Source organism: Nansenia antarctica (assembly GCF_963989245.1).
Source record: "Nansenia antarctica genome assembly, chromosome: 20".
NCBI lineage: Eukaryota > Metazoa > Chordata > Actinopteri > Argentiniformes > Microstomatidae > Nansenia > Nansenia antarctica.
Genome location: NC_137693.1, coordinates 7,274,358 through 7,285,978, shown reverse-complemented (window position 1 = coordinate 7,285,978; position 11,621 = coordinate 7,274,358). Strand labels below are relative to the sequence as shown.

The 11,621-nt window shown below is 41.7% G+C and overlaps 1 protein-coding gene across 1 annotated transcript; it reads left to right on the top strand.

The window, feature by feature from the left end:
* Nucleotides 1-9,217: 9,217 nt before the first annotated feature.
* On the top strand, nucleotides 9,218-10,156 carry LOC308174520 (olfactory receptor 1E16-like; the record flags this gene model as incomplete). Its single annotated transcript, XM_080549609.1, has 1 exon — nucleotides 9,218-10,156. One exon carries the CDS (start codon nucleotides 9,218-9,220, stop codon nucleotides 10,154-10,156), a length of 939 nt encoding a protein of 312 aa, XP_080405735.1.
* Nucleotides 10,157-11,621: the final 1,465 nt, after the last annotated feature.

Here is an 11,621-nt window from a genome sequence, read left to right as displayed (position 1 = left end):
TGGTTGAAGTTTGAGGAGCAAATACAAATAAAATATTTGAAATATCCAGCTCTGCCCAGGGCCTTTTCTGAGAATACCCGCCTAAAATAAGTGTGCCCAAAAAGAATATACTGTTAGTTCACAATGCCAGGGGCCACATGCTTGATTCTAGTATTAGAATAATGGTACTCTAACATCTATGTCAAGGTGAGAGTAATAATTAGGGGTGTACAAAGATGTCTATCTGTATCTGCTTTTTTTTAATTTATTTTTAATCATTGCAATTATTCACAATAACAAGCAATTATAAGTATGCATCCCCTCCTCACTCCCTCCCACATAGCAGAGTGATAGACAACAGGGCAGAGAAAAGAGAAAAGGTGTGTGTGTGTGTGTGTGTGTGTGTGTGTGTGTGTGTGTATGTTTACGTGCCTATAGATGCAGAACATTCTGTTTTCTATGGTATATGGCTTTAGTTATCCCCATTCTCTGAACAACTGTCAGGGTCTTTACATAGTCCAGAAAAGGTGTCCATGTTTTTTCAAAGTTTCTCAGTGAACCTTTCAGGGATAATCAAATCTTTATCTCTAGCTTGATGAAATGTAATACATCCTTGATCCATCTAGTGTGGGTGGGTGGTGATGGGTGTTTCCATTTGAGAAGTATGAGGCCTCACGCGCTTCAGCCAAGTTTAAGATCCGAGGGTTTTGGTGCTCAGCAGTAAACTATTACCTGGGCACTTCCATTAGACTACTCAAAGCAAGACACCGGAGCACTCATATAATCTGTGCATTTATTGCAGAGGAACTGGGTGACTGACGTTTCGACTTGCGTCTTCCTCGGAGTTAACAGAGGAAAAGAAGGGGAAATGAAATATTCTGTTTTGCATTGGAAATAGAAACTATTTACAGGAATGATATATAGCGATCACTTTTCAAAAATGTGTAGGAAATGAAACGACTAGTCAGTGAAATCAAAGACCTATGTTGCTTAGTTAATTAATTATTATTATGTTGCAAACAGAATGGGCATTTTTATAATTTATCTTGGCCATCCACAATGATATTATGAATCGATTTGGCTGACGCACAGACATGTCAATCATGGCTTTTTTTCAGAACAATAACAAGCAGCTTCGGGTAGAATCTGTATGTTTCCATCGCATCATTTGTGCTTTTCTGAATAACATATTCGTATGTTACGAATCCCTAATGTGCATCCCTTCATGGCCATAATGTATACATCCTTTAATGGCTACTTTCAGCATAATACACCATGTCATAAGGCAAAATTCATCTCAAACTGGTTTCGTGAACATGACAGTGAGTTCAGTGTTCTTCAGTGGCCTTCCCCTTCACAGGATCTGAATCCAATAGAACACCTTTGGGATGTGGTAGAACGGGAGATTCACAGCTTGAAAGTGCACCTGAAAAATCTGCACTTTCAACACAATGTAGGCTGTTTTGAGAACAAAGGGAGGTCCTACCCAGTATTAGTATAGTGTTCCTAATAAAGTGTTCGGTGAGTGTCAGTTACTGTACTGTAGTTGCTGGGTAGCTTGGATTTACGGGGAAAAAAGTCAATTCATTGTTCTTCCCTCCTCTCGCCTTACTTGACTAGTAATAACCGTCACATGAGGAATGTTGATCTACTGCTGTGAACAATATAGCAATATTTAGTCCTAGCCAATGAGAAGATGAATCATCCTTCATGTGATGTATCTTGAAATGGATAAACCGGTGGTTTGGGTTTTCAAAGCACCAGTGAAATTGTCTCATACACAGTCCCAAGGGTTTAGAAATACACAGGAATTTGAGGAAGTCTCCTCTCATTTGGAGTTTGACTATGAACAATGTTGTGATTGTTGTGTTGCTGGTAAGCTGGGTGGCTAAGTGTTCTTATATTTAGTAATTTTTTAGGCCAGATAACCAAGCCAGATCTGATTGCCATAACTAGTGTTGTTCCGATACCGATACTAGTATCGGCATGGCCACCGATACGCACAAAAATGCTGGTATCGGTATCGGCGAGTACTTTACAAAAACAAAACAAAAATATTATTTTTTTTTTTTACTTAAGTTTTACAAAAACTTTACGGGCCGGTTTCACAGACAAGGCTTAAGCCTAATCCTAGACTAAAAAACATCTTCAATGGAGATTTTACATTGAAAGTGTGATTTAGTCCAGGACTAGGCTTAAGCCTTGTCTCTGAAACCGGCCCTATATGAGTTTTACAAAGGTTTTGAGCAGTGCCAGACTAAGTGTTAGCAATAATTTTACATCGAGGTTAGTATGTGGCTCAAAAAACATGTTTTTTTGTTTTGTTTTTTCAAACGCCGTGGTATCGGATCGGTACTCGGTATCGGCAAGTACTGCACGGTCAGGTATCGGTATCGGTATCGGGATCAAAAAATGGTATCGGAACAACACTAGCCATAACTAAGGTAGGCCGTTGCCACAAATAGGCCTGAATGTTTGTCCCCTGGTCTAGAGGTGGCAAAGAGGAGAGGAACAGCAAGTATAGTAGCGTGTCCCAGGCCACCAGGGGCCGCCAGAGAGAGGCACCAAGGAGTCGCCAGGGAAATGGCGACCCCAACCGTAACAGGTAGAAGCCGGCCCACTTCTGGCCCGGCGCACACAGTTGTCCTTGGGCCCAGGGTTCGAGTTATAAGCTGAGCTTTGTCGGGGTCTCCAAAATAACAGTGCGAAATGTTCTCATGCACGCGCGCGAATCATGCCCACACAGCGTTGGGACTTACAAGTTTTAATTAGCCATAGGCTACTCATTTCACCACATCAACAGCACCACATGAAACAACAGCTATAAGCGATAGTCACGGGTATCTCGGCCAATACACAATTAATGTGGCTGAAAGAAATCGCTGTTGAGTTACCATGGCAACTTGTAAATTAGCCTATTTCCTACACAGAAAAACCGCAAAATAGCTTTATATTAGCTTATCCTGATGTGATTTTGAAAATGTAAGGATACTAGGTGGTAGAACGCACATATCTAGGAAAAGTCATGAAAGGAGGGACCTGAAATTAGACATTTTGCAAAGATATAACGTTTTTCTTTACTCGGCTGTTCTAGTGTTAACTGTCAAGATTAAGTTAGATGCCTGTCAAAAATGTCTAACAGGCGGAAACTAAATCCCGAAAAACTGTTCCGTCAAGTGCCTTTTGGGAAACATCATGTCCGACCTTTTTAGATAGATTGATATATATTTTTTTAGATAGACATGAATATGCTTAAAGAAAAAAAAACATTTTTCAAATTGCTGACGGCTCATTCTCAAAACAGCAGCCTCAGATTGCTTCTTAGTCAGGATGGTGATCCCCCAATTGCATGTTTAAATTGTATCTTGATGTACTTCTGTATAAAAAAGAAAATCTTCAATAAACAAATGTAAAAATAAAATAAAAAGGGATGGTGATCCCCTTCACAGCCCACAAGGGACAAGGGGATGGGTATATTTAGTTATGCAAATAAGTTATTGGGGTTGTTAATACATCAACTAATGTTTGTTAGAAAATGGCCTTTTCCAAGCTCCGGTAGAAGTCGGGTAGGGAGAGAAGCTGATGTTGATTCTTCAGAGAATCATCACACTGCATTTCTATACGTTCTAATTGCAGACTATCTTCCACTTCTTCTGCATCCACCAGGAAGGGTGTAGAGAACAGTTTGATTTCTTTCTCAATGACAGAAAAATCTCGGAAGCGCTGACTGAAGAGATGTGATCACAGACACATATTTCCCTTTTTTAGCAGAAATGTTGGCCATTGGAAAAGAACATTTGGTTTTGGACAGCGTAGGGAAGTGTGCAACATTGAAGTTGCGTAGTTGTGTCTCAAAGAGACGAAGCTTTGCGCAGAATGCTTTCATGTGTGCATAAAGTTGTGGTACAAGCTGGTCTTTGCCTTGCAGGCTCTTGTTCAGTGTGTTAAAATGATCAGTAAGATCAACTTGAAATGCCAGGTCTGCCAACCATAGAGGGTCACTCAGTTCATGAAGAGGTCGGTCCTTCTCTTTCAGAAACTGGTCAATTTGTGATCTCAGGGAATAAAAGAGCACGTCCCCATATTCAGCATCAACATCACATAGGAAAGCTTTAAATTCTCTGTGGTAGAGCCCTCGTGCTCTAATTATGTTGATCGTTTTCACAACTGTGTTCATCACATCGTTAAGCTGGACTGCCTTGGCACAGAGGGCTTCTTGGTGGATGATACAGTGCATTTTAACAGCCTCACCTCAGTGGCGTAGCGCCAAATCCCGGGCCCCCCCCGCAAGGTGGCGGTGGGGGCCCTTTCGCAACGGAGTAAAAAATAAAAAATAGAAGCCGATGCGTTATTGACGTTGCGAAATTTCGCAATATGCACTCTACATTCTAAATGCTTGACTTAGCAAAAGCTACAAACAAGTGAGAGCAATAGCTAAAACCAAATGGTAGACTACATCAGTAGCATGTATTATAAGTAGAAAAGTACAAGCTTTATTTCTTTTAACAAAGTGTGGTGTGCACAGCAGCGCGATATCTGTAAACATACAAGCTGTAGACTCTCCGCTAAGGGTTGCCAGATGGGATTGAGAATTTCCAACCTAACCAATCTAAAAACTTCTAAATCCACCAAAAACCAGCCCATCTGGCAACCCTGTCTCCGCTGCATCAGAGTCTACTTGTTGCGTAAAATTGGCCAGGGTTTGTCAAATCCTTTGTTGGACATCTCGTTTCTTAAGTCCTGGTATATTGTGGCATTTCTTTAATGTTTGCCATCTGGTCTAGGAATACCCAGGGAGACGCAGACAGCAGAAGTAGAATAGAATAGTAGAATAGAAAAACTGACAGCCTGTGACTGTGAACTTGGCCGGACCCTGCCCTTCTGCCTGAGTTTGAGTATGATGCTGCCCAAATAAATGTTATTGTTTAGTGCTGTACGCTTTCGTGGTATTATATTGTGTGAATTATCATCTGTATGTTGTTTTTCTTTCACTCGACTAACCGCCGAGATAATACTTGAGACATGTACTTCCGTAAACATAATTTGTTTATTTTATTTTTTTACAATATCGGACCGACAGTCCCACATATAGCGGCTATAATGTCCGAATAGAGAATCTACCACCACCTAAAGAATGCTTATTGTACTTTGTATTGTATTTTCGCTTGCTCATTTTCCTTGTGTCTCGCTGCCTACGTGTGACGTCAAAGTCATGTTGCTATTGGATACGGCTAACTATGTATATATTTTTAAATATAGGCCTATATATTAAAATTAAGGTTGACACAATGAAGGGCCACTTATTTTCTTTGTTTTATATTTTTTTAAATTATAAAAAAAAAAAAAAAAAAAAGTTTGGATCCAATGTTAGGGGGCCCCCTAGTGGCTGGGGCCCCCCCGCGGTGCGTCGCTTGCGGGCCCGTCCGCTACGCCACTGCCTCACCTCCGCTCTCTCGCACCTTGGCGCACACCATAGTGGCCATTCCTTTGTGCTCACCTGTCATAGATGGAGGCCCATCCGTTGTAACTCCGCACAGCTTGTCCCATTTAAGTTCCATCTTGTCAATTGCATCTGACACGGCTTAAAAAATGTCCTTACCCGTTGTTGTGCCCTTTAGACTCCTAAGATCAAGCAGCTCCTCCGTAATGCAAAAGTTATCGTCAACTCCCCGCACAAAAATGAACAGCTGCGCGGTGTCTGTGGCATCTGTGCTGTCATCCCATGCAATCGAATAGAAATCAAAAGCACAAGCTTTATGTGACACTTGATGTTGTAAGTTAGCTGACAAGTCTTCGATCCGCCGCGCAATTGTGTTTCTGGACATGCTCACATTGTTCAATTCCTGCATCTTTTCCGGGCACATTAATCCTGCCACTTTAGTGAGGCACTGTTTTATGAAGTCACCATCTGAGAAAGGTTTTCCGTGTCACGCTATGAGTTGAGCTACCTCGTAGCTAGCTATTGTGGCATTTTCTTGTGTTTTCGTAGCACGGGAAAAAGACTGTTGTTGAGTTAGCAGGCTAGCTGCCATTTGCTTAACTTTCTCTTCTCGCTCAGCACCAGTGTAGGACTTCTAGGCCTGATGTTTAGTTTCATAGTGCCGTCGTACATTGTAGTCTTTCATCACCGCAACCGTTTCATTGCAAATCAAACAGACACACTTCCCCTTGACTTGTAGGAAAAAATATTCATTTTCCCACCGTTTCTGAAATGTTCTGCATTCACTTGCTATCTTGCGTTTCTTTGGTTCTGCCATTTTTGGTTATCCGTGACAAACTTATTCTTTGATTAATTTTGTGTTGTGGAGAAGCTGCATTGTTAAAGACAGCGCCACCTGTGTTAAAACTAAGAACTACAATACAGTCAAGTGCAAGTTCCGTGTGTGGGCCATGTTTAATTATATTTTTAGAATTTGTTTAGGGCCAATTAAAAACGGACCATGGGCCGCAGTTGGCCCGCGGGCCGTAGTTTGGACACCCCTGATGTAGACAGTGTGAAGTGAGGTGGACCAAAGCACAAGGTCCGGTCTGAGGTTGGTTGTGGCGACTTCCGGTGGAAAGTAGAGCCTCTCTTCCAGGTCCGCCAGTAACTTCCAGTCCTGTGCCACTCCCATCTGCCCAGCCTCTGAATTTGAAGTACAGGCCTTTTGTTGCTTTGCACCTTAATCTCACCCATGCATGAAAACAAGACTTTTCTTGTTCTGGCAAAATGGACAATGTGACAAATTTCAACGACAACTGCTGATTTTCCCCTTGTCTGTTACGGCTAGTTAATGTATTTGGACCCAGGTGCAGAGCAGAACAGAATAGATCAATGCAGGGATATGATATTATGATTCAAAATAAAGGTACTCTTTATTTGAGCAAACATGAATAATAAACCACACAGTAAGCGATGAAACAAAAGAGGAGAAAGCAAGTCTCCGATGAATGCGTAAATAATAATAGAAATCAAAAACAACAAAACAAAAGAGGAGATGGCTTTTGTCTCCCAAAACGCCGTCAATAGAATATGGCAAGGCAAGCTACTTACAATAGTCATTCGGTACTTATTTCCTAGGCAGACGAGGAGCGATAAGACTACGATGACACGCACACACACACAACGCAACGTAAAGTGAACAACCGACACAGAGGGGAAAACACAGGGGGATATAAATAGACCAAGACAATCACTCACAGCTGTTAACAATCACAGACATTAGGACAGACAGAGAAACAATTACACATCAAAGGGGGCGCCAAAGGGTCGCTCAACAGTAGAGCGATCCCCAACCTGACACTTGTCTACCTTTTACTACGCAACAATAGAAAAGAGCTACATCCACCATTCAATTTGACTGAAAACAAAAAACCTGCTCTTTAAATGCTTGGCTATGGTATTAATGTATTGATTTATCCACTCTGTTGTGATATTGTAGCTTGATACAGAAATTAGGCATATCAAAACTATCCCTGGCAATTACTGTATTTATTATAAAAGTATCATTTCACATCATTTTGATTTGATTTTATCTCAATGGTATGGATAGCCAATTTTGTGATGGCAGCTATGTAGTACCAGTGGCTAGTATAAAGAAATATATCATTGTAATTACAATTTCGCCTTGTTGTTTTCATGTATAGCTCCTTTATGAGTGACAGTACACTACTTAGCCTGGTTGTTTTTTTAAGTTATATTTCCCCAAGGACGGGTGACATCATTGTCATGCCCCCGTGTTTACAAATAATATAGTACATGGCTTGTCCAGTGGTGTAGCGCAAAATCCCGGGGCCCCCCCGCAAGGTAGCGGCGGGGGCCCTTTCGCAACGGAGTAAAAACAAAAAAAACAAAAAACGTGCGTTTTTTAGAGGCCGATGCGTTATTGACGTTGCGAAATTTCGCAATATGCACTCTACATTCTAAATGCTTGACTTAGCAAAAGGTACAAACAAGTGAGAGCAATAACTAAAACCAAATGGTAGACTACATCAGTAGAATGTATTATAAGTAGAATAGTACAAGCTTTATTTCTTTTAACAAAGTGTGGTGTGCACAGCAGTGTGATATCTGTAAACATATCTGTAGACTCTCCGCTAAGGGTTGCCAGATGGGATTGAGAATTTCCAACCTAACCAATCTAAAAACGTCTAAATCCACCAAAAACCAGCCAATCTGGCAACCCTGTCTCCGCTGCATCAGAGTCTACTTGTTGCGTAAAATTGGCCAGGGTTAGTCAAATCCTTTGTTGGACATCTCGTTTTTAAGTCCTGTTATATTGTGGCATTTCTTTACTGTTTGCCATCTGGTCTAAGAATACCCAGGGAGACGCAGACAGCAGAAGTAGAATAGAATAGTAGAATAGAAAAAGAAACAGCTATATATAGCCTAACCATGCTGAATGATGTACCTGTATGATGCACTGACAGCCTGTGACTGTGAACCTGGCCGGACCCTGCCCTTCTGCCTGAGTTTGAGTATGATGCTGCCCAAATAAACGTTATTGTTTAGTGCCGTACGCTTTCGTGGTATTATATTGTGTGAATTATCATCTGTATGTTGTTTTTCTTTCACTCGACTAACCGCCGAGATAATACTTGAGACATGTACTTCCTTAAACATACATTTTTTATTAGATTTTTTTTTACAATATTTGACCGACAGTCCCACATATAGCGGCTATAATGTCCGAATAGAGAATCTACCACCACCTAAAGAATGCTTATTGTACTTTGTATTGTATTTTCGCTTGCTCATTTTCCTACGTGTGACGTCAAAGTCATGTTGCTATTGGATACGGCTTACTATGTATATCTTTTTTAATATAGGCCTATATATTAAAATTAAGGTTAACACAATGAAGGGCCACTTATTTTCTTTGTTTTATATTTTTTTACATTTAAAAAAAAAAAAAAAAGAAGTTTGGATCCAATGTTAGGGGGGCCCCTAGTGGCTGGGGCCCCCCCGCGGTGCGTCGCTTGCGGGCCCGTCCGCTACGCCACTGGGCTTGTCATCATGTTTGGGGTTTTAAATAAAAGGCTGTTGTTGTTTTTTCAGTCAGAGTGGAGGGGTGGCAGAGCACTGAGGACACTTGCAAGGACCAACTCACCTTTTCTGTTAGTTAGGTATTTCTGTCTCTCTTACAGTATTATCAAGGAATATTATTTTGTATTGTAATAATCATTATTGCACAGTATGTTTCTTGAGGTAATTTATTGTACTTCTCCCCTCTCCTTTAGGCTCTGAGACCCCCTTCAGATGGAGAACCACACATACAACGAGTACATTCTACACCTGGAGGGGATAAAGGTCACCCACCAATCTTCGTACCCTGCCTTCATCATCCTCCTCATCATCTACATCTTCACCATGGTGTCTAACATCTCCCTCATAGTGCTGATCTCCATGGAGAGGAGCATGCACCAGCCTATGTACCTCCTCCTCTGCAACCTGCCCCTCAATGATGCTCTGTCGGCTGCTAACATTTTGCCTCGCGTTCTCAGTGACATTTTCATAGACAGTGCAGACCGGTATATCAGCTACATAAACTGTGTGGTCCAAGCATTCTTTGGCCATTTCTTTGGCACCTGCTCACACACAATACTTATGATTATGGCCTTTGACAGATATGTGGCCATCTGCAACCCCCTGCGGTACGCTACAATCATGACCAACAGAATGGTGGTCACACTAAGTGTGGCTGCCTGGGGGGTGGCCTTCTTCTTTATTCTCATCCTTATAGTCCTCAGCGTCCGTCTGTCACGCTGCAGGGATAGGATCCGCAACCCTTTCTGTGACAATGCCTCACTTTTCAAGCTCTCCTGCGAAAATCTGATTATCAACAACATCTACGGCTTGTGCTACACCGCGCTCCTCCTGTGCTCCTCCATGGGGTCTGTGACGCTGACCTATCTGAAAATCACTATGGTGTGTTTGAGGAGTAAGAACAGGGTGTTGAACAGCAAAGCCTTGCAGACTTGCACCACACACCTGGCCGTGTATGTCATCATGCTGGTGTCAGGCTTCACCATTGTCTTTCTGCACCGGTTTCCTGAGTGGTCCGACCAAAGGAAAATGGCATCCATTATGTTTAACGTGGTTCCACCTGCACTCAATCCTATCATCTATGGCCTGCAGATCAAAGAGATCAGACAGAGGATTTTTCACATGTTTCATAACAATAAAGCAACTGTATGATGATGGTTGAAGTTTGAGGAGCAAATACAAATAAAATATTTGAAATATCCAGCTCTGCCCAGGGCCTTTTCTGAGAATACCCGCCTAAAATAAGTGTGCCCAAAAAGAATATACTGTTAGTTCACAATGCCAGGGGCCACATGCTTGATTCTAGTATTAGAATAATGGTACTCTAACATCTATGTCAAGGTGAGAGTAATAATTAGGGGTGTACAAAGATGTCTTTATCTGTATCTTTTTTTTATTTTTATCATTGCAATTATTCACAATAACAAGCAATTATAAGTATGCATCCCCTCCTCACTCCCTCCCACATAGCAGAGTGATAGACAACAGGGCAGAGAAAAGAGAAAAGGTGTGTGTGTATGTTTACGTGCCTATAGATGCAGAACATTTTGTTTTCTATGTTATTTACATTTTACATTTTTGGCATTTAGCAGACGCCTTATTCCAAAGCGACTTACAATCAATGTTTTTTCAAAGTTTCTCAGTGAACCTTTCAGGGATAATCAAATATGTATCTCTAGCTTGATGAAATGTAATACATCCTTGATCCATCTAGTGTGGGTGGGTGGTGATGGGTGTTTCCATTTGAGAAGTATGAGGCCTCACGCGCTTCAGCCAAGTTTAAGATCCGAGGGTTTTGGTGCTCAGCAGTAAACTATTACCTGGGCACTTCCATTAGACTACTCAAAGCAAGACACCGGAGCACTCATATAATCTGTGCATTTATTGCAGAGGAACTGGGTGACTGACGTTTCGACTTGCGTCTTCCTCTGAGTTAACAGAGGAAATGAAATATGAGGAAATGAAATATTCTGTTTTGCATTGGAAATAGAAACTATTTACAGGAATGATATATAGCGATCACTTTTCAAAAATGTGTAGGAAATGAAACGACTAGTCAGTGAAATCAAAGACCTATGTTGCAAACAGAATGGGCATTTTTATAATTTATCTTGGCCATCCACAATGATATGAATCGATTTGGCTGACGCACAGACATGTCAATCATGGCTTTTTTTCAGAACAATAACAAGCAGCTTCGGGTAGAATCTGTATGTTTCCATCGCATCATTTGTGCTTTTCTGAATAACATATTCGTATGTTACGAATCCCTAATGTGCATCCCTTCATGGCCATGTAGGCTGTTTTGAGAACAAAGGGAGGTCCTACCCAGTATTAGTATAGTGTTCCTAATAAAGTGTTCGGTGAGTGTCAGTTACTGTACTGTAGTTGCTGGGTAGCTTGGATTTACGGGGAAAAAAGTCAATTCATTGTTCTTCCCTCCTCTCGCCTTACTTGACTAGTGCCCCCCTCCCCTCTCTGGAGGAGCTGTACAACACACGCTGTCTCAGGAGGGCCTCCAAGATCTCCAGGGACCCGACCCACCCTGGGCACGTACACTTTGTCAAGCTGCCCTCGAACAGGAGGTACAGGACCCCGGCCGCTAAGACAAACAGAC